Here is a 22,274-nt window from a genome sequence, read left to right as displayed (position 1 = left end):
CATACAATTCCATCTGTATCTCCAGGAGACTTGGGCCCACATCATTTTGCACACATGACCAATCGCCAGAATTGCCCTGGTTTCTGGTGATGACAAACCAAGTATTTAAACATCAAGCAGAATTCAAGGTCAGAGAAAAATGTTTGGGCAAATCTGTCACTTGAAACTTCTCACCTGGAAGTGGAAACTGCCTGTCTCTAGGCACTTCTTTGCAGATCAACTCATATAATATGGGTAAAGATCGTAGTATAATGCTTAATTTCAGAAAATGACATTACAGGCCATATTCATGTGTCTAATTGGACACAGATGTTTGCTTGTTCCCTTGATTTAGAAAGACTTTATGATCCCATTTGCTATTGTTTTGTCTGCAAACCTATACAGCTAAAAGCTAAGTGCATAGAATATGGTGTCAGAAAACCAGTGAGTAGGACTTTTTAACACAAGTTCCAAATGTGAACATATATTGGCAGTTACTTCCAAATGAGCTTTTTTTTTTTTTAATGACTCTCCTACTCGGTTCAGAAATTATGCAGACAAATTCTTCCTTAGGGCTCAAACTCTAGCAACTGACTAAAATCTAAGCGAAAGTTTCCTATTCTGTCTTTTTCAGGCTGGCTCCCGATTCCACCCCTAAAGACAGTTGGGAAGCCGTCTGAGAAAAAGGCTGTCTCATGTTCCGCTCCACAGTGCTCACTAAAGCTTTCCGTTATGTGGAATAAAGTCTAAAGAATGAAGAAGGTGTTTCTGAAAGGGTCTCAGTTCCTACAACCCCCCTCAGGCTCCACTAAGACCCAGTAAGTCAGCAAAACCGCTAGTCCTCCACTACCCTCTCCTACATCCCTCGCCCCGCCCACCGGTAACCTAGGTTACAGTCACGCCCTTCCTCTGTAGCTAACCAATCATAAAGGCTGATGTTATGGGACAGGGTTTGCCTAGCTTGAAGCTCCCCATCGGTCATTGGCTTTGAGTTTCTGATCAGAAAGGGAATTGGACTCATTTCTTTCTTTTTATTTCTTTTTATTTTTTTATTTATTTTATTTATTAAAAAGCCTCCTCCCCGCCACAGCCTCCCATTTCCCTCCCCCTCTCCCAACAAAGTCCCCCTCCCCCAACCAAGTCCCCCTCCCTCATCAGCCCAAAGGGCAGTCAGGGTTCCCCACCCTTTGGGAAGTCCAAGGACCTCCCACCTTTTCGGAAGTTCCAGAAGCGTGAGTGAGGAAGTAGCTAGCCGGGACTTCGAGGGGGAGGGAGGTGCGGAAACTCGCCAGCCAGAGCATGGGTGGGGGGGGGAGTTGCTGGTTTCCAGCTGCAGGTGGGACCCCCCATGTCACCCCGGCTGTCCTCTGGGCCATGGTGCAGCCTAGACTTTAGGCGACCCCCAGGTGAGCAGCGTCTGCGCCGCGGCCGACCTGGTGCATGCAGCGAGGATGCAGCCCGCAACTGCGAGCATCCCAAGCGGCTTCCGCTGTGGCAGCCACAACCACAGCGCGACCCGAGGACGCGGTGCCAACGGCTGCTGAATTTTCCCCTGTAGAGAGCCGGAGGAGAAAAAAAACGAAGAAAACCCGCCAAAATCTCGGCTTGGTTCGTTTTTTGAGCTGGTCAAAACTAATTTTTCTGTGAAAATGACCTGCACCTGTAACTGGAGGCGATGGATCCGGCCCCTGCTCGTAGTTATTTACATAATTTCCATCCTCGTCTCAGTTTCCTTCGGTGTTTGGGAACTTCAAAAACTAAAGGTAGGAGGGTCCAGCACCTCTACCCTTTCCTACACTTGTTGGCAGAATCCCTTTGTCTGCCCTCTCATGCTTGGGGTCTGAAAAAGATTTCGTCTTTGAACACACGGACCCGTCTGATTTCATTTTGCCGCTACAACTGGAGGTGGGACCGGGTGGAGAAAATAGTCAATGTTGCTGCTGAGAATGCTTTGCTGATACCCATCAATTCCCAGAGAACTCTTCTTGAAATCAGATCTGCTGTGCAGATATTGATCTTAACCAGATAAAATAAACTACCTTGAAAGTTACATTCTGGATTTTAGAAGCTCTTCCTGAAACGAAAGGATTCCCTTTAGTTTGACTTGCTAATTGTTTTTATGAAGTTACGTCTTTTGTTTCTTTCTTTAATGGGATAAAGTCTAATGTAGACCGTGCTCTTTGAAATTTGCCTTGTAGCCTAGAATAATCCTCCAAGCACATTCTCAGCGCTTCTGATTATTGAAAGCTGGGGATGGAACCCAGGGCTGTGTGCATTTGAGGCAAGCAAGCATTCTCCCATCTGAGCGACATTCCCAGAATTGAAGTTGCTCCTCAGTAAGGGAGAAGTTTTACTAAAGTTCCTTGTCTATTCATTTCTTCTTTCTTTCTTTCTTTCTTTCTTTCTTTCTTTCTTTCCTTCTTTCCTTCTTTCTTTCTTTCTCAATCATGGGAAAAGTTTTACTAAAGTTCCTGTGTATTCATTTCTTCTTACTTTCTTCCTCCCTTCCTTCCCTCCCTCCTTCTCATCCTCCCTCCCTTCCTTTCTTCCTTCCTTCCTTTCTTTTCTTAAATGTATTTGCTGGCGTATTTGTAGGATGGCCCAGTTGTGGAGGTCAAAAGATAGACAAGTTGGGGGAGTTGGTTCTCTCCTTCCCTCTTGAGTGCTGAGTGAGGGCGGAGCGCAAGGGATCAGTGCAGTGTTGGAGGCCAGCACCTTAGCGCAGCCATCTCTCTGACCCAGCCTTCATTATGTGTTGATGTCACGATGTGACATTAGTAAAGCATTGGAAGCTGGGTACCTAACATAGCCATAATATATGTATAAAGGGAACTTAGAATTATCGACTAGTTAATTAATAACCAGAAAGTACTTTTATTGAGAAACACTTATTTTGGAAGAGTTATGACATACCGTGTAGATGACCTCCCCTTTGATTGTGGAAAATATTTTAGTTAAACAATGTGTCTAGCCATATTTGTAGGGTGCTTTTGTTCACTAAACTTTTTTTGGCTTCTCTTATAGTCCATATAGCTAGTTCAGGCTATTAAAATATGACATTAAATATTTCTCATTTGTTAAGTTTTTAGGTTATTTGAAATTTGTTGTCTAAATTTGGGTATAGCAATCTTAATATAAATATAACTTCCTCATTTAGTAGTCCTTGGAATATAGTATAGGAAGGTGAGTGAAATGTGTACCATTTCTACTTAAGACTTCTCTTAGTTGTGAGCTGCAGTTTCAAAGCCTCTAACCTTTCAGACCAATTCTGATCTGCAGTGTAAACTGCCAACACCCCAAGTCAATCCCTCAAGTTCTGATCGGGGTCTAATGGAGGGTGTGCAGGTGAGCCTGTCATACTGCACTGGATATGCAAGTCTAGACCTCAGAACCGCTTCAGCTGCAGATACTCGTCTTGTTTTGTCTGCTCGCTCTGCCCTAAGAAAATGCCATAAACTGGACTGTGAAGATGGCTCAGCAGGTCACGCAATAGCCAGGAAAGCCTGACCCCGAGTTCCCCTCTATAGCCACCATGAACGATGTCTATGGAAGAGGAAGGTAGACACATAGTTGCCTAGAAGCTTGCCAGCCGTCTGGCCTGGCGTATGCAGCACAGCAGCAGAAACAAGAGAGACCCTGGCTCACAAGGTGGAAGGAGAGCTGATTTCCCAGAGTTGTCCTCTGACGTGCACACATGCATTCACCCCTTCCCCCACACCTGCACTCATACCTGCACACCTGTACCCACACATGCACTCACACATGCACACCTGCACTCACACCTGCACACCTCTACCCACACCTGCACTCACACCTTCACACCTGTGCCCACACCTGCACTCACACATGCACACCTGCACTCATGCCTGCACACCTGTACCCACACCTGCACACATGCACACCTGTACCCACACCTGCACTCACACATGCACACCTGTACCCACACCTACACTCATACCTGCACACATGCACACCTACACTCACATGCACACCTGCACTCACACCTGCACTCACACATGCACACCTGTACCCACACCTGCACTCACACATGCACACCTGTACCCACACCTGCACTCACACATGCACACCTGCACTCATACCTGCACTCACACATGCACACCTGCACTCATACCTGCATACCTGTACCCACACCTGCACTCACACATGTGAAAGCACATGTTTATGAACTGAGTGCCTTCAACAGGAATTTATCTTTTCACAGTCCTGAAAACTATTTTGGAGTCAGATATCATGGGGGCCAGAGGGGTTGCTCTCTGGGGAGGGTGCTCTCAGGTCACAGGTGGCCATGCTTTTGCTGAATCCTTAGGTTGTTGCCTGATCTCATGCAGTCACCAGCCCTGTGAGACTCTGACCTCATTTTACCTAAGTCACTTCCCATCAGCCTTATGCCCAAATATGGCCATTGGCATTCGAGGTTAGGTTTCAGCCTCTGAAAGGGGAGCACACCTAGGTACTCCCACAGGTGTACTCCTAGGTATGGTCAGACTTCAGTCAATGCCCGCAGTTAGAGAATGCTTTAGATCAAGGACACAGAGAAGGAACAACGGCAAAGGACCTGGCACCAGTATTTCACAGGAAATTACAAAGAACAAAGTGAATGCCTGGGAAGGAGGGTTTCGGGGAACATTTTGGCTGGTGTCCATTGTTGCCACCTTGCCTGTCACGTTTCACAAGTAGAAAGGTCATTGGGAGCTCAGTGATTTCACTGCAGTTGAAGGACTAAAGCCAGAACAGAACTGTTTAAGTGGGAATGTGTGGTGCAAGCTTAGAATCCGGAGAATCTTTGAGTTTTGAAGATTTGACTCTGAAGGGCCCTGAGAAATGATAGCACCATGGGCAGAGAAGACTGAGATTACAAAGGCTTTGTTTTGTCTTTAAGGTTAGAGGTATTAGCTAGAGCATATCCTCAAGATCGCTCTCATTCAATCTGTAACTATGATTTTATTTAACCCTCTGAGAAATGCTGAGTACAGGAGATTCCCTCTGTGGACGAGGACACTGAGGCAGAGAGAAGTGCCCACAGCGCTGCCGTGCTGTGCCACGTGACTGCAGCGGTGGCTGTGGTGGCTTGTTTTTCCTGTCGCATGGTTTATGACTGCTCGACATGGAACTTTCCTCCTAGCAGCACTCTGTGAGACACTTGGTCTGTATCAGTCCTTGGCACACACGGTGCTGGTCCTCACTCAGACATGATTCTGTGGGCAAAGATAGTATGGGAATGTTTTGTTTTGTTCGAGGAGGGCTCTTTTGGTGTCCTGGAGCCTCCTCCTTGGACACACACTAAAGGTGGGTGCTCTCACACCCCTCTAACTCCAGGTCCAAGGACTCTAGCGCCCTCTTCTGGCCTCAGCAGATGCCCACACATGCACATACCCACACACAGACACAAACATTCGTAGAAGTTTTTAAAAAGTAAATCTTTTTTAAAAATTTTTACTAATTATTTTGGAAATGCCAAGCAGGATTAGAAATCAAATGAAAACATAAGAAATAAAAAATATTGATCTTTGTAGTTTTAATATCAGAATCTAAACTAATGTGTTCTTTCGTTTTCCAAGGCTGGAATGCACATACAACCATGGCTTATTGCCGGTGTCATGGTGCTGTTGACAATCCCTGTGTCCCTCTGGGGGATTGTGCACCACTTACTGCATTTCACGCAACCAGAGCTTCAGAAGCCGATTATAAGGTCAAGTCTTAATATATTTGCTACTACTAGTGTTGACTGACATAATTCATAAACATGATATTAAATGTTATTATATGTTTTACTTTCGATAGAATTCTTTGGATGGTTCCAATATACAGTTTTAGTAGCGTAAGTATATTTTATTGTATTGCATTAAGAACTTTTGGGCTGGAGAGATGGCTCATCTCTCTCTCTCTCTCTCTCTCTCTCTCTCTCTCTCTCTCTCCCTCTCTCCCTCTCTCCCTCTCTCCCTCTCTCCCTCTCTCTCTTTTTATTTTTGAGATAGGGTCTCACTGTATTTCTGGCTGTCCTGAAACTCACTCTGGAGACCAGGTTGACCCTGAACTTACAGGGGGCTCCCAGTTTTTTGACAGAGGTTTCTGTCTCCCCCAGTCCTACAGCTGTTCAGTCCCAAAGAAACACACAGAACTCTACATTAATTATGAACTGGTTGGCCTATTTCCTGTCTGGAAAAAAAAAACAAGAAAGACACACACACACACACAGATGTCTTCAGGAGCATTTTCTGTGATCATTTTTCCCTTAATTTCGGATAATTTGAGAACACAGTTAATTAACTTTTCTTTTTATATTCCTTATTTGCCCCAGCACTTACCTGTTTTGTTAGCTGTATTGAAGCTGCTTGTTGCACATCAAGGCATGTGTTACAGGGCTGGGGATGCAGCTCAGTGATGGAATGCAGCCTTGCATTCCCTGGCCTCCTCCCCAAGTGAATCCATTCTGGATTATGGTAGTTTGCGGCAAGCATGGGAAGTGATCTCCAGGCTCTAGAGTTAGCTTCTGTGAGTGGGGTGAAGTCATGTTATGTCGGCGACAGGTCTTTAACATCTTGTTTTCTCGTAGTGGCTCTCTATGAAGTTTCCTAAAGTAGCCGTCTATGTGGATACCTGCAAGGACTGCTACGAGGCTTTCGTCCTTTATAACTTTATGATCTTAATGAGGAACTACGTACAAATCCAATCCCCCCGTGTGATGCTACACCTCGAAACTAAACACCAGCGTCTCCCCTTTCTGTGCTGCTGTCCACCATGGGCTAGGGGAGAGTAAGTATGTTTGTCTTTAGTGAGCCTCCGCGTGGGCTTTCAGTATCAGCCAGCTGTTTTTATTGCTTGTTATTTTGTTTTCTTTTTACGTTGCAAGTGATCACTCCGGTAGAAAAGTTCATCAATGAATTGTAGGAGAGAACATTAGAAAACATTTAGTCAGCATCCTTTTTACAGCTGGGAATAGGAGCCTGCGTGATCTTGTCTGTGATCACACACTAATTGTCTCACTGCTGGGACAAAATGACTGCCAAGAGCAACTAAGGAAGAGAGTTTGTGGAGCCAGTCCATTGTGGTGGGAAGGTGTGCGGCAGGAGCTCAGCTCACCGCCTCCTCTGTGCAGTCCAGGCCACAGCCTGGAGAATATGCTGCCACCCTCGGTGACTCCCTTGTCCCAGGAAATCTTTCTGGGAACACATTCTTATATATGCACAGGTACATATGCACAGTTGATCTGTGCCTCAGTTTCTCTCCTGGAGTGTGTGTTAGAGCTTTCATTGTCACTTCTATCAAAAATTTCTGAGATAATCGGGTTTATTTGCACTGTTGATGAGATCATTGGGTCCTGTTGATTTGAGGTATATCATGGCAAGAGTGGGAAACAAGGAAAGACCAAGGTCCCAGTACTTTCTACTCCTCCTGTTCCACGCCTTGTGACTTTAATTTGGAGGCTTTGAGATGCTCTGATGCCACTGAATAGTTGAACTTTGGTGTTCTCTTCTCTTGCAGAATGGTTAATTGCATGTGCAGATGGGGGATGTTACAATATGCTGTCATTAGGCTAGTCACCACTCTGACAACAATGTAAGTGTGACCTTTCTGGAGCTGGGTTTATTTTATCTTCTTGATATATGCCAGGGAATACAGCTCAGTTAATAAGAGTGTTTGTTTGTATGCACAAAGCCTTAGATTTAATTCCACAGAAACCAAGTGTAGAGAATGGCAAATAATCCTAGCACTTCAAGGTAGATTCGGGAGAATTGAGAGTTCAAGTTCAGACTGGGCCCTGTCTTAAAAAATAATTCTTAAATGGGAAAAACAAGTAGAAAATCAATGTTGATTAATAATGTAAATCCATATGTAAAAGCTGGAATCTACTACAGTGAACAATGCAAGAATTGTCACAAGATTTACATTCTTTTGAGAGCAGGCTGTAAAACACAAAAAATAAAATCTCCTTTGGGTTAACCAAAGAGGTTTATTTTCTACCTTGTTAAGAGTTAATAGGAGTTGGGCGTGGTGGCACACACCTGTAATCCCAGCATTTGGGAGGCAGAGGCAGGAGAATCTCAGTGAGTTCAAACCAGTCTGGTCTACAGCCAGGGCCACACAGAGAAACCCTGTCTCTAAAAAAAGTTTTATTAGGAGCACTGTCTTTTGTTACAAGGAGCAGGGGCCCCTTGTTTGTCCCAGCCACCTGGCTAGCTTACACCTGAAATAACCACACAGAAACTATTAATGAAAACTGCTTGGCCATTAGCTCTAACTTCTTATTGGCTAACTCTTACATATTAGTTTAACCTACCTCCATTAATCTGTGTATCGCCACGTGGCAGTGGCTTACTAGAGATTCTAATCAGCGTCCATCTCAGGTGGAGGATCATGGCTTCTCTCTGACTCTGCTTTCTTCCTCCCAGCATTTAGTTCTGTTTTCTCCACCTACCTAAGTTGTGCCCTATCAACTAGGCCAAGGCATTTTCTTTATTCATTAACCAATGAAAGCAACACAACTTTCATTCCAGCACTGAGAAGGCAGAGGGTAGCAGATCTCTGTGAGTTTGAGGCCAGCATGGTCTACATAGACTGAGTCTCAAACACAGACAAAAAGCATCTGATGTCAAATAAGAAGCATAATAAAAACTACCCAGGAAACGTTCCCTAAAAATATCCAAAGTGTCAATTTATATGATTCCTTGCATGAAATTCAAAGTTCTGCAGCTCACAAAATAAAGACAGCCACATTGAAACAAACCAGGTCAGTTCTTTATTCTACCTTTGAGCTGGAGTGCTTTATGGCTTAAGATGTGTTTGCTGCTTAGAAAATGGACAAGTGCAAAACCCAGTACTTAGGCTAATAATTACTTGGCGGGGGGTCTAGGTCCGCAGATATGCATCTGCCAGGTAGTTTACAGGGAAAAGGTGAGCTGGGATCAATATTTATCCGTCACATTTTCCAAAATCAGGCCTTGTCTTCTGGAGTTAGTGATGATTCTCTAGTTTAATGATGCTGAGTTTGTCATTCCTTTAAGGTAGAAGGAATAATCATATCATACACATCTAGAAGAATGTCCTCTGTCTGTGACCAGAGTCAAGAGATGATCCATAGCGCTGCTGAAGTAAATGGTCTCGGAATTCTTAAGTGTGTGTTCAGCGCTGAGAGCACGCAGTGGTTAAGAGCACCCCGAACTCCTGCATAGGACTCGGGTTCAGTAACATCTAGGGCCAGCGTGGCCAGCACCCTTTTCTGGCCTCCAAAGGCACTGCACACACATTGTGCACAGGTCTGCATGCAGTAGAACATCCATATACATAAAATAAGTCTCTAAAGGAGACATATTAAGATATGGGTTTGCTTGGTTAGTCATAACTTCGAGTTTTGCCATTTTTAGGGTGTGTGAAACAGCTGGTGTCTACAAAGAAGGGAACTTAAGTGTCGACAATGCATGGACTTACTTGTTTATAGTAAATAACTTCTCAGAATTCGTAAGTAAATCATCATTCCCCATAGCTGTACTAAGTTAGTTTCTGTGCTGAGTGTTATCAGGCACTTTTCTTTTTTTTTTGGGGGGGGGGGTTTATTGATAAAAGGAGGATAAAGAAAAGAAAAGAAAAAAAAACAAATTTCCACCTCCTCCCACCAGCCTCCCATTTCCCTCCCCCTCCTCCCACTCTTCCCCTCTTCCCACTCTTCTCCCCCTCCTCCCACCCCTCTCCCCTTCCCCCCACTCCTCTCCCCCTCCCTTTCCAGTCCAAAGAGCTGTCAGGGTTTCCTGCCCTGTGGTAAGTCCTAGGTCCTCCCCCCTCCATCCATATCTAGGAAGGTGAACATCCAGACTGGTTAGGCTCCCACCAAGCCAGCACATTGCTTAGGATCAAAACCGCGTGCCAATGTCCTTGGCGTCTCATCAGCCCTCATTGTTCGCCATGTTCCGAGAGTCCAGTTTTATCCCATGCTTTTTCTGGTAACAGTCCAGCTGGCCTTGGTGAGCTCCTAGTAGATCATCTCCACTGTCTCAGTGGGTGGGTGCACTCCTCGTGGTCCCGACATCTTTGCTCATGTTCTCACTCTTTCTGCTCCTCATTGGGACCTTGGGAGCTCAGTCCAGTGCTCCAGTGTGGGTCTCTGTCTCTATCTCCATCCATCGCCAGATGCGAGTTCTAGGATGATATGCAATATATTCGTCAGTATTGCTCTAGGGTAGGGTCATTTCAGGTTCCCTATCCTCAGCTGCCCAGGGAACTAACTGGGGACCTCAGCTTGGGCACCTGGGAGCCCCTCTAGAGTCAAGTCTCCTGCCCACCCTAAAGTGGGTCCCTTAACTAAGAATTGTGGTTCCGTGCTCCCCTAACCAACCTTCCTTTATCCCGATCCTCCTGTTTCCCCAAGTCCCCCCTCCTTCCCTTCTACCTTTTCTCTCCCCATCTCCCCTAACCCTCATCCCACCCCACCCCCAAGATCCCACTTATCTCCCCGGCAATTTTGTCTACTTCCCTTATCCAAGAGGATAACTATATGTTTTTCCTTGGGTTCACCTTCTTACTTAGCTTCTTTAGATTCGCCTACAGTAGACTCCGTGAGCCCTATTTATGGCTAGAAATCAATTATGAGTGAGTACATCCCATGTTCATCTTTTTGGGTCTGGGATACCTCACTCAGGATAGTGTTTTCTATTTCCATCCATTTGTATGCAAAATTCGAGAAGTCATTGTTTTTTACCGCAGCGTAGTACTCTAGTGTGTATATATTCCATACTTTCTTCATCCATTCTTCCATTGAAGGGCATCTAGGTTGTTTCCAGGTTCTGGCTATTACAAATAATACTGCTATGAACATAGTTGAACAAATGCTTTTGACCTGTGATAGAACATCTCTTGGGTAAATTCCCAAGAGTGGTATTGCTGGGTCCAGGGGTAGGTTGATCCCGAATTTCCTGAGAAACCGAAACACTGACTTCCATAGTGGTTGCACAAGATTGCATTCCCACCAGCAGTGGATGAGGGTACCCCTTCCTCCACAGCCTCTCCAGCAAAGGCTATCCTTGGTGTTTTTGACTTTAGCCAATCTTACAGGTGTAAGATGATATCTCAAAGTTGTTTTGATTTGCATTTCCCTGATCGCTAAGGAGGTTGAGCATGACCTTAAGTGTCTTTTGGCCATTTGAACTTCTTCTGTTGAGAATTCTCTGTTCAGTTCAGCGCCCCATTTTTTAATTGGATTAATTAGCATTTTAAAGTCTAGTTTCTTGAGTTCTCTATATATTTTGGAGATCAGACCTTTGTCTGTTGCGGGGTTGGTGAAGATCTTCTCCCAGTCAGTAGGTTGCCTTTGTGTCTTAGTGACAGTGTCCTTTGCATTACAGAAGCTTCTCAGTTTTAGTAGGTCCCATTTATTCAATGTTGCCCTTAATGTCTGTGCTTCTGGGGTTATACCTAAGAAGCGATCGCCTGTGCCCATCTGTTGTAGGGTATTGCCCACTTTCTCTTCTATCAGATTCAGTGTTTTCGGGCTGATATTGAGGTCTTTAATCCATTTGGACTTGAGTTTTGTGCACGGTGATAGATATGGGTCTATTTTCATTCTTCTACAGGTTGACATCCAGTTGTCAGGCACTTTTCTTGAGAAAAATATTACCTTTCATTTGTACATGTTACTTGAAACAGCTTTAATGTATATAAAAGTACAGTAATGTGCTCACGAATGATTTGGTGATGTTTCCCTGTCTGTGGACACCTGTTTGCCCTTGTTACCGCCTAGCTGTGGGTAAAAGCATCGTGTGCTTCTAAATGAGCAGAACATAACACAGTCAGCCTGTTCAGTTAGAGGGAAAGTCTAATTGGTGCAAAAGGATAAAGTTTAAATAAAAATGGAAAGATTCACCAGGCGGTGGTGATACAGTCCTTTAATCCCAGCATAAAGGCAAATCTCTGAGTTTGAGACTAGCTGGGTCTACAGAGTGAGTTCCAGGACAGCAAGGGCTACACAAAGAAACCCTGTCTCAAAAAAAAAAAAAAAGAAGAAGAAGAAGAAGAAAAGAAAAAGAAAGAACTCAATACTCAATTGTCTTTTCTGTATTTAGAATTAAGATTTTTTGGTTTTTGTTAGTTTTGATTTTTCTCTGTGTAACAGTCATGGCTGTCCTGGAACTTGCTTTGTAGACCAGGCTAGCCTCAAACTCACAGAGATCTGCCTTCCTCCACCTCCCAAGTGCTGGAATTAAAGGCATGCACCACCACTGCCCGCCAAGACTGAAGTTTAAAAAAAAAATGGGTGCTGTTCTAGGAACTTAAGGGCTGTAAGGAGTGTCTTTGGGTGGTGCTTCCCACAGTGTAGTAACTGAAATACAGTGGCCCACACACAGTGTTGGAAGTTTATAATGGTTTTGGGCATGGCAGCGCATGGTTCTGGGAGGCAGGGGCAGGCAGATCTGAGTGTGAGGCCAGTATGGTCTACAAAGTGAGTTCCAGGACAGCCAGTGCTACACAGAGAAACCCTGTCTCAAAACACCCAAAACAAACAAAACAATTTTTAATGGAAATAAATGTGGTGTGTCTCCAGAGATTTCCCTCGTGTTTGCCTTCATGATCCATAGTCCTTTTTCTGGAAATGTAGTCTAAAGAAATGGTCAGAAGTGCTTTTGCCTTCCGGATGAAATACCCATGATAAGAAAGGACTGGAAACGCTCTTCATTGTGGGCATAGTTTGTTCTTCCCATTGACATTTAGATAGATATTAAAAGTAAAATTTAAGAAAACCGCACAAAAATTAGCTACTTTTAGTTGAAAACAATATTGGGGAACAAAATTTTATTTTAGTTCATGACAGATGTTAGAAAATTGGGTTGTGACTGGTGGAATATGAGTGTTTGCCTAGCACACATAGCCCTGGGTATGATCCCAGCCTAACAGGGTAACAGTTCATATGTACAGAGAAATGGCTAGGTGCCGAGAGTCAGTTTGTTTTGGTTTCTGTTGTTGCTGTTGCTTTTGAGTTTTTGAGACAGGGTTTCTCCATAGTTTTGGAGCCTGTCATGAAATTTGGTTTGTAGACCAGGCTGGCCTTGAGCTCACCGAGGTCCACCTGCCTCTGGCTCCTGAATGCTAGTATTAAAGGTGTGTGCCAAAACCGCTAGGCCTTCAATTTCTTTTATTGTTTTTTTTTAACAATACTAGAGCTAGAACCCAGGACCTGTGAGTGTAGAACATGCACCTTGCTTGGCCCTGACTCCACTGCAAGGATCTGAAGAAGGATCCTTACTGCTTTCCTGTCCTGGAGTAGTTTAAATGAGCATAAAGTGTCTTATCATTTTAATGGGGAAAGTCAGCTTTCAGAGATGCTTCTTGCTGCTGAAGTCCTGGTTGGTCTTTAGAACTGACTCTGACGTCATGAACATGTATTCTAAGAAGTCAGACCAGCTGGACTAACAGACTGCTCTCAAGGAAGTTTGTATGATGTAGATATAATGGTCACAATTTTATTGAAACTGTACTTATTTAATGTGTTGATTTATAAACCGTGTATGTATGTGTGTTGTGTAAATGTTACACAAGAGACTATCTAATAATAATAATAACTGAGTTTTTATAAAAAGTGTGGTAATTTGTGTTTAAAAGCTTAACAGGTATGTTTCCCTTCTCTTTTGAATGAAAAAAATCTTCTGTTCACGTCATTTGTTTATTGCTTGAGTTACAGTATGTGAATACTTAGAAACACGTTCAGAAAAATGGCACATATGTCTTGAGAAATTTCACATGTATACCTCTGCAGTAACATATTAAAAGCACTAAAACATTGACTAATTAGCCTTAAGTTCCACCTGGAATGTTCCTGTAAAGCAGGCTCTGGTTTCAGCTTTAAGAGTCAGTCCCTGTCTTTCCACTGCAGAATGATGAATGTTGCTTTTGTTTCTAGTTTGCCGTGTACTGCCTCTGGCTGTTTTATAAAATGCTGAAAGAAGAGCTCAGAGGTCTAAAACCTGTTGGCAAGTTTGTTTGCATCAAAATGGTAGTCTGGCTCTCATTATTGTAAGTATTGCGTGCTCTTAAATATTCTTTCTTTATAAATGCCAATAAAACTGTTGTTTAAGGGAGTTTTTTAGATTAATGTGAAGACCGTGCCAGACTCAGTGGTCCCAGCCCTTGGGAAACTGAGGCAGGACCACCCATTCAAGGCCAGTCTAAACTAGGCAGACGTCCTTGGGCTGGAGAGAGAGAGGCTCAGCAGTTAGAGTTTGCACATATCCAGAGGACCAAAGTTTGTCCCCAGCAGCCATGTATGGCGACTCACAACCTCATGTCACCCTAGTTCAAGGGACCCGAAGCCCTCTTCTGACCTCTGTGACACATGCACATACTTGCACAGTCTCAGTCTCAGTCTCTCTCTCTCTCTCTCTCTCTCACACACACACACACACACACACACACACACACTCACACACACAGAGACACACTTGCGCGCACGCACATAGCAATGTTTTTTAAACCCATCCATTTAGCTTTTGTAAGATTTACAAAATCAGGGCTGCAAAAATGGCTCATCAGGTAAGAGCCCTTGTTATTGTTTTGGAGGATCTGGGTTGAGTTCCCAACACCAACAAAGTTAGTGGTCACAACCCTCTGCAGTTTCAGATCCAGGTGATTCTAATGCCCTTTCTGGTATAAACAGATACTCTACTTGTATATACACATGCAGGCAAAACTCACACAAAACAAAATATTAAAAAATAGTTTTTAAAAGTATTTTTAAAACCCAGTCTTAGTCCTGTGTGGTGGTGTATACCTGTAGTCCCAACACTCAGGGTAAACCAAGAGAATCTCATTGAGTTTGATGACAGCCTACTCTCTATAGCAAGTTGTAGATTAGCCTATGCCACTGTGTGTGATCTTGTATCTAAACAATCAAAGAAGTAGTCAGACGGCCACTATGACATTTAAAATATGAAGATAATTTAAGATAGCCTAACTATCTTGATACCATCGTTAAAATTATAGTTCTGCTGAGTGTGGTAGTGTACCCTTTAATCCCTGAACTCCCTGGTGAGGCAGAAGCAGGTGGTTCTCTATGAGTTCAAGGCTAGCAGGGTCTACATAGCAAGTGTGAGACCAGTCAGAGGTACATAGTGTGACCCTGTCTCAAAATGAATAAAATAAATTGCTTAAAATTATGATTGTCATGAATAAAACAGTATCAGTTTAGGAGAAGACATTTAATGGCGTGAGGAAATGTTTATCAGTGTGTGTCCTTTAAAATACAAGGTAGGGATGGAGATACATTTGAGTGTCCGCATAGTGTAGACAATGCCCTACTGCCTGTCCTTGGTGTCACAAAGCAAACAAACAAACCTAGATGTGGTGTTAGATTAGTAACAGGCTAGGTAATAAGAGTTACATAGACAAATCTATCCAGTTTAGCAGTTCAGTAACGGGAAAGGAGAAAAAACATTCATGGAATTGCACTGCCAGAGTAATGATTAGCATCTGAGGGCACACATCATGTGCAGTCTTCTACAGACATAATTTATGCTAGAAAAACTTCTGGAACTCAACAGTATTCTAATTCAGATAACCCATAAGCTGGCAGGATAGCTCAGCAGGGAAAGGCCCTTGCTGTACACACCAAAGAATTGAGATTGATCCCTAGCACCCTTGTAAAAGCAGAAGTAGAGAACACAGCTGCCCTCAGAGACCCTGCCACACTCACTGATCATAAAGGGAGGGGGAATAAGACAGTAGTAGAGCCGTGGCATGGGTCAGCAGGAAGAGAGGCTTGCCGTTGCCAAGCCTGATGAGGGGAGTTCCACCCAAGAGCCCACGCTAGAGGGAAAGAAATGGCGCCAGCGGGTTGTCCTCTGATCTCACATACACGGCCGAAAATAAATAGTCTATTTTTTGATCCTAGTAATTATCCAGGTGTGATGGCACGTGCCTTTAGTCTCAGAACTTGGGAGGCAGAGGTAGCCAGATCTTATGTTCAAGGCCAAGGCCAGGTTGGTCAACATAGCAAGTTCTAGAACATCCAGGGTTGCATAAAAAGACCCTGTATCTAAATAAAGAAATAAAAATAATAAAATAAAGTCCTAATAGGCACATGTAAACACACTGTTGGAACGCAGAATCTAATTATTTGTACCTGGTTTCAAAACAACAACAAAAAAGATATGTAAATCAAATGCTGAAGTTCTGGCAATACATAATGAAATTCATCTTAAAAAGCTAATACATTTGTAAGGCAAGGTGCATATAATTTAATGTAAACACAGTTTGTTTGGGAGTATGTCCTGAAGGCAGGATAGTTTGGAGGCCTTCACTGTTTGTGGTTGTGTATTTTAATCTTTTTGTGTATATGTTGTGTATATGTTTATTGTGAGTGGGAACATGCCCATGTCATGTGTGCATATGGAGACGAGGAGCTTTGGGTGTCCGTGTCTTGCATTGAGGTGAGGGTCTCTTAATTGTTCACTGTACACACACAAGGCTTGCTGGCCTGCGGCTTCCCCGGACTGTGTTCCACCTCTCAGCTCCCCTCAGGAACGCTGGTTTACATGTGTGTGCTACATGCCCGCCTTACCTGGGTTCTGTGCTTCTCACTTAGGACCTTCCTCACTCTTGTACAACAAGCGCTTCGCCTACCGAGCCACCTCCCTAGCCCCTAATTGCATAAAACAGCTGGTCATTTTATGATTTAGATTTGACATTTACCTCTTCTTTTTGACATCCAGGCAAGGAGTAATTATAGCTGTGTTGCTAAAAGTTGGAATAATTTCAGAGACTCTTACAAAGGAATGGCAAAATCCTGAAGCTACGGCCATAGGCCTGCAAGTAAGTAGGGCTGTCTCTAAACTCAGGGGGGTGTTACTGTTTAAGCTATTTAATGCAGTGATGCCCAGAACCTGCCAACGTGCAAACAGTGGGCAAGACTGTTAGCTTACTCTGTAGTGAGGAGCAAGAATCCGAGAGAAACGGCCCATAGGGACTGATGGGTACTGATTGTATTCCTGGTCCACTTATGTCTGCATGGTTCCTTTCAGTGCTTCTGTAATGCATTGAGAAATTCTTGAGTGAGGGAAAGCAAAAGAGATGCAAACTTTGCTTGTCATGTTATGAAGTGGGGGAAAATGTTGAAAAGGAATATAATCAGGATTCTGTTTCAAAATTATTGACACTCTAACTTTGAAAAGTTAGCAATTTGAAAAACTAGATCGAAGCCCAAAGATGTCTGATATTTGTGTGACTTTTGTAGGATTTCATCACCAGTATTGGGATGCTTGTTGCGGCATTTGGAAATAATTATTTTTTTCCCTATGACCCCTATATAAAAGAAGGAGAGGAAGGCTCATGCTTCAACTCCTTCCTAGCAATGTTTGATGTGTCTGATATAATGCATGATATTATGGAGGAAATGAGATGTTTCGGTAAGTAACAGCTGTTTAACTTCTGTTAGTGTAAGTGTGTATATTGGGAAGCTAGGTTTGTGTGTTGTGCACATGGGGTCAGAGATGAAGCTCAGGTGTGGTCCCTCGGAATGTTCAGCTTGAGTTTTGGAACAGGGTCTCTCGCTGTCCTGGGGCTCAGCTAGGATGGCTGACCAGAGGGCCCCAGGGATCCTATCTCTGCCTTGCTAGCACGGGGACTACAAACATGCCCAGCTTTGTACCCGTGCTGAGGATCGAACTCAGGTCCTCATGCTTGTGTGGCATCCCGACCCAAATATGTAAGATAAGGTCATTTACTCTAGTAATTTAAGAAATGAGAAAATATGGAAAGCAGTGCCATGATACATGCTCTTCAGATTTGGGGAAGACAAAGAGGGTAGGGAGGGAGTGGTTATAGAATTATGTTTACAGTAGTAAAAATAACTTTTGGCTATTAATTTTATATTGTCTTATAGAAGGAACGAGACATAATACCAAAAGGGATGTTGTCCTGAAAACCCAGAGCATACCAAACACACAGGTCGGATTACCTCATCACCACACAATGAAGGTTCTCCAGGCTCAAAGACATCCTTTCCCTAGGGCGAGTATAGGGGCTTTGGACACAAATACTCCCCAGAATGCAGTTGTTGCATTCCATCTGGGTGAACATGACAGGATTGACATCCCAGAAGAGAAGGGCCCTCCTGACGTTTCAGGCAAATGAAAACAGCGTCTTCTTCACAGGACGTGCTCTGGGTCCGCACATACACATCGGCCATGTTGTTTACAGGGAAAAGGTGAGCTGGGATCAATGTTTATCCATCACACTTTCCAAAATCAGGCCTTGTCTTCTGGAGTTGGTGATGGATGATTCTCTAGTTTGATGATGCTGAGTTTGTCATCCCTTTAAGGTAGAAGGAATAATCATATCGTACACATCTAGAAGAATGTTTCTCTTTCCGTGACCAGAGTCAAGAGATGATCCATAGCGCTGCTGAAGTAAATGGTCTCAGAATCTAAGTAGTTCTGCCATGATACCTTCCGTGTGTGTTCAGGGTTAAGAGCACTCCACACTCCTGCAGAAGACTCGGGTTCAGTAAAATCTAGGGCCAGCGTGGCCAGCACTGTTTTCTGGCCTCCAAAAGCACTGCACACACATTGTGCACAGGTCTGCACGCACTAGAATATTCATATACATAAAATAAGTCTCTAAAGGAGACATATTAAGATATGGGTTTGCTTGGTTAGTTATAACTTTGAGTTTTGCCATTTTTTAGGGTATGTGAGACTCTTGCTCTCAACGATCCAGGGAACTTTAGTTACTTCACCGCTTGGAGTTACTATTTTATATTAAAAACATGTCAGAATTCGTAAGTAAATCATCATTCCCCATAGCTGTACTAAGTTAGTTTCTGTTGCTGAGTGTTATAAGGCACTTTTCTTGAGAAAAATATTACCTTTCATTTGTACATGTTACTTGAAACAGCTTTAATGTATATAAAAGTACAGTAATGTGTTGATGAATGATTTGGTGATGTTTCTCTGTCTGTGGACTCCTGTTTGCCCTTGTTACCGCCTAGCTGTGGGTAAAAGCATTGTGTGCTTCTAAATGAGCAGAACATAACACAGTCAGCCTGTTCAGTTAGAGGGAAAGTCTAATTGGTGCAAAAGGATAAAGTTTAAATAAAAATGGAAAGATTCACCAGGCGGTGGTGATACAGTCCTTTAATCCCAGCATAAAGGCAAATCTCTGAGTTTGAGACTAGCTGGGTCTACAGGGTGAGTTCCAGGACAGCCAGGGCTATACAAAGAAACCCTGTCTCAAAAAAAAAAAGAAGAAGAAGAATAAAGAACTCAATACTCAATTGTCTTTTCTGTATTTAGAATTAAAGGAAAATAAAGGCCTCCCTGCTGAGTTACTACAGCGGCCTCATGAACTCCATGGATGTGGTCATACTCCTTGTCTGGCTCTTTGAGGTGAGCATTACTGCCGACTCCGCTACTGCACAGGACACTGGAAAGTGTGTCCAACCCCGAGGACCCCGAGTGCGAGAGTGAGGGCTGGCTGCTGGAGAAAAGTGTGCCCGAGACCTGGAACGCCTTTGTGGAGAGCTTTAAGAAGCTGGGCAAGAGCAATCAGGTGGAGGTCGAAGGTGCAGATGCAGGCCAGGCCCCAGAGGCTGGCTGATGTCTTGGGATCTCTCCCCTCCTCAACACTTATCAGACTCCAGGAAATGTGGATACCCCCTTGTCCAGCTGAAAGCCCGAATTTCCCAAGAAAGACGGGTACCTACTGACTCTCCTTGACAGAGGGCTTTGAAGTTCAGGGTCCTTAGGGCATGCGACAAACATTTGTGAAATGACTGCGTTCACATGTGCGTGAGTGAACCCTTCACCACAGACCTGCAGTCTCACGAGCCGGCCGGCCCAGGATTCATCTCCTCCCTGTGAGTCCAGCTCTCCCACAGGTGACTGGTCACACCAAGGCCCCTGCCCCGGTAATGCCCGCCTCTTCTCAGTTCCAAGTTCTGCATCCGAATCATCAATCACTTGATATATAAACACAAGGGTGAAAAAAAAAGGCTGGAGAGATGGATCAGTGGTTAAGAGCATTGCCTGCTCTTCCAAAGGTCCTGAGTTTAATTCCCAGCAACCACATGGTGGCTCACAACCAATTGTAAAGAGGTCTGGCGCCCTCTTCTGGCCTTCAGGCATACCAACAGAATATTGTATACATAATAAAATAAATAAATACTTTTTAAAAAAAGGAAAATTAAGATTGAAGACTTTTTGGTTTTTGTTTGTTTTGATTTTTCTCTGTGTAACAGTCATGGCTGTCCTGGAACTTGCTTTGTAGACCAGGCTAGCTTGAAACTCACAGAGATCTACTTTCCTCCACCTCCCAAGTGCTGGAATTAAAGGCATGTACCACCACTGCCCACCAAGACTGAAGTTTAAAAAAAAAATGGGTGCTGGAGTGTCTTTGGGTGGTGCTTCCCACAGTGTAGTAACTGGCCCACACACAGTGTTGGAAGTTTATAATGGTTCTGGGCATGGCAGCGCATGCCTTCAGTCCCAGAAGGTGGGAGGCAGGGGCAGGCAGATCTGAGTGTGAGGCCAGCGTGGTTTACGAAGTGAGTTCCAGGACAGCCAGTGCTACACAGAGAAACCCTGTCTCAAAACACCCAAAACAAACAAAACAATTTTTAATGGAAATAAATGTGGTGTGTCTCCAGAGATTTCCCTCGTGTTTGCCTTCATGACCCATAGTCCTTTTTCTGGAAATGTAGTCTAAAGAAATGGTCAGAAGTGCTTTTGCCTTCCGGATGAAATACCCATGGTAAGAAAGTACTGGCAACGCTCTTCATTGTGGGCATAGTTTGTTCTTCCCATTGACATTTAGATAGATATTAAAAGTAAAATTGAAGAAAACCGCATAAAAGTTAGCTACTTTTAGTTGAAAACAATATTGGGGAACAAAATTTTATTTTAGTTCATGACAGATGTTAGAAAATTGGGTTGTGACTGGTGGAATATGGAGTGTTTGCCTAGCACACATAGCCCTGGGTATGATCCCAGCCTAACAGGGTAACAGTTCATATGTACAGAGAAATGGCTAGGTGCCGAGAGTCAGTTTGTTTTGGTTTCTGTTGTTGCTGTTGCTTTTGAGTTGTTGAGACAGGGTTTCTCCATAGTTTTGGAGCCTGTCATGAAATTTGGTCTGTAGACCAGGCTGGCCTCGAGCTCACCGAGGTCCGCCTGCCTCTGTCTCCTGAATGCTAGTATTAAAGGTGTGTGCCAACACCGCTAGGCCTTCAATTTCTTTTATTGTTTTTTTTTTTAACAATACTAGAGCTAGAACCCAGGACCTGTGAGTGTAGAACATGCACCTTGCTTGGCCCTGACTCCACTGCAAGGATCTGAAGAAGGATCCTTACTGCTTTCCTGTCCTGGAGTAGTTTAATTGAGCATTAAGTGTCTTATCATTTTAATGGGGAAAGTAAGCTTTCAGAGATGCTTCTTGCTGCTGAAGTCCTGGTTGGTCTTTAGAACTGACTCTGACGTCATGGACATTTATTCTAAGAAGTCAGGCCAGCTGGACTAACAGACTGCTCTCAAGGAAATTCATATGATGTAGATTTCATGGTCACAATTTTATTGAAACTGTACTTATTTAATGTGTTGATTTACAAACCGTGTATGTATGTATGTTGTTTAAATGTTACACAAGAGACTAGTTTATAATAATAATAATAATTGAGTTTTTATAAAAATTGACGGTAACTTGTGTTTAAAAGCTTAACAGGTATGTTTCCCTTCTCTTTTGAATGAAAAAAATCTTCTGTTCACGTCATTTGTTTATTGCTTGAGTTACAGTATGTGAATACTTAGAAACACGTTCAGGAAAAATGGTACATATGTCTTGAGAAATTTCACATGTATACCTCTGCAGTAACGTATTAAAAGCACTAAAACATTGACTAATCAGCCTTAAGTTCCACCTGGAATGTTCCTGTAGAGCAGGCTCTGGTTTCAGCTTTAAGAGTCAGTCCCTGTCTTTCTACTGCAGAATGATGAATGTTGCTTTTGTTTCTAGTTTGCCTTGTACTGCCTCTGGCTGTTTTATAAAATGCTGAAAGAAGAGCTCAGAGGTCTAAAACCTGTTGGCAAGTTTGTTTGCATCAAAATGGTAGTCTGGCTCTTATTCTTGTAAGTATTGCGTGCTCTTAAATATTCTTTCTTTATAAATGCCAATAAAACTGTTGTTTAAGGGAGTTTTTTAGATTAATGTGAAGACCGTGCCAGACTCAGTGGTCCCAGCCCTTGGGAAACTGAGGCAGGACCACCCATTCAAGGCCAGTCTGAACTAGGCAGACATCCTTCGGCTGG

The 22,274-nt window shown here is 43.5% G+C and overlaps 1 protein-coding gene across 5 annotated transcripts; it reads left to right on the top strand.

Moving 5' to 3' along the window:
- The first annotated feature begins 916 nt into the window (after positions 1-916).
- On the top strand, positions 917-22,131 carry LOC142852133 (transmembrane protein 184C-like). Of its 5 annotated transcripts, none has more exons than XM_075976608.1 (13): positions 917-1,211; positions 1,538-1,742; positions 5,559-5,689; positions 5,782-5,818; positions 6,554-6,753; positions 7,483-7,557; positions 9,363-9,456; positions 13,883-13,995; positions 16,689-16,788; positions 17,210-17,381; positions 17,858-18,181; positions 18,662-18,754; positions 19,269-22,131. In XM_075976608.1, exons 2-11 carry the CDS (start codon positions 1,629-1,631, stop codon positions 18,106-18,108), a joined length of 1,287 nt encoding a protein of 428 aa, XP_075832723.1. In that variant the 5' UTR covers positions 917-1,211; positions 1,538-1,628; the 3' UTR covers positions 18,109-18,181; positions 18,662-18,754; positions 19,269-22,131. The 5 variants fall into 5 exon arrangements, 4 of the variants coding, with proteins under 4 accessions (XP_075832723.1, XP_075832725.1, XP_075832726.1 ...); XM_075976609.1 differs by lacking the exon at positions 917-1,211 and adding an exon at positions 1,282-1,385; XR_012910924.1 differs by lacking the exons at positions 917-1,211; positions 9,363-9,456 and having other exon boundaries at positions 1,276-1,742.
- The last annotated feature ends 143 nt before the right edge of the window (positions 22,132-22,274 follow it).

Source organism: Microtus pennsylvanicus, chromosome 6, assembly GCF_037038515.1.
Source record: "Microtus pennsylvanicus isolate mMicPen1 chromosome 6, mMicPen1.hap1, whole genome shotgun sequence".
Lineage (NCBI taxonomy): Eukaryota > Metazoa > Chordata > Mammalia > Rodentia > Cricetidae > Microtus > Microtus pennsylvanicus.
This window is presented reverse-complemented; position numbering and strand designations above follow the sequence as displayed.

What these genes read in the sequence shown, in the direction of transcription:
- LOC142852133 (XM_075976608.1), top strand. Translation starts at nt 1,629, where the DNA reads ATGACCTGCACCTGTAACTGGAGGCGATGGATCCGGCCCCTGCTCGTA. An exon ending in CAATATACAGTTTTAGTAGC is followed by an intron (nt 5,819 to 6,553) that starts GTAAGTATATTT and finishes GTTTTCTCGTAG; the next exon opens with TGGCTCTCTATGAAGTTTCC. An exon ending in TAAATAACTTCTCAGAATTC is followed by an intron (nt 9,457 to 13,882) that starts GTAAGTAAATCA and finishes TTTTGTTTCTAG; the next exon opens with TTTGCCGTGTACTGCCTCTG.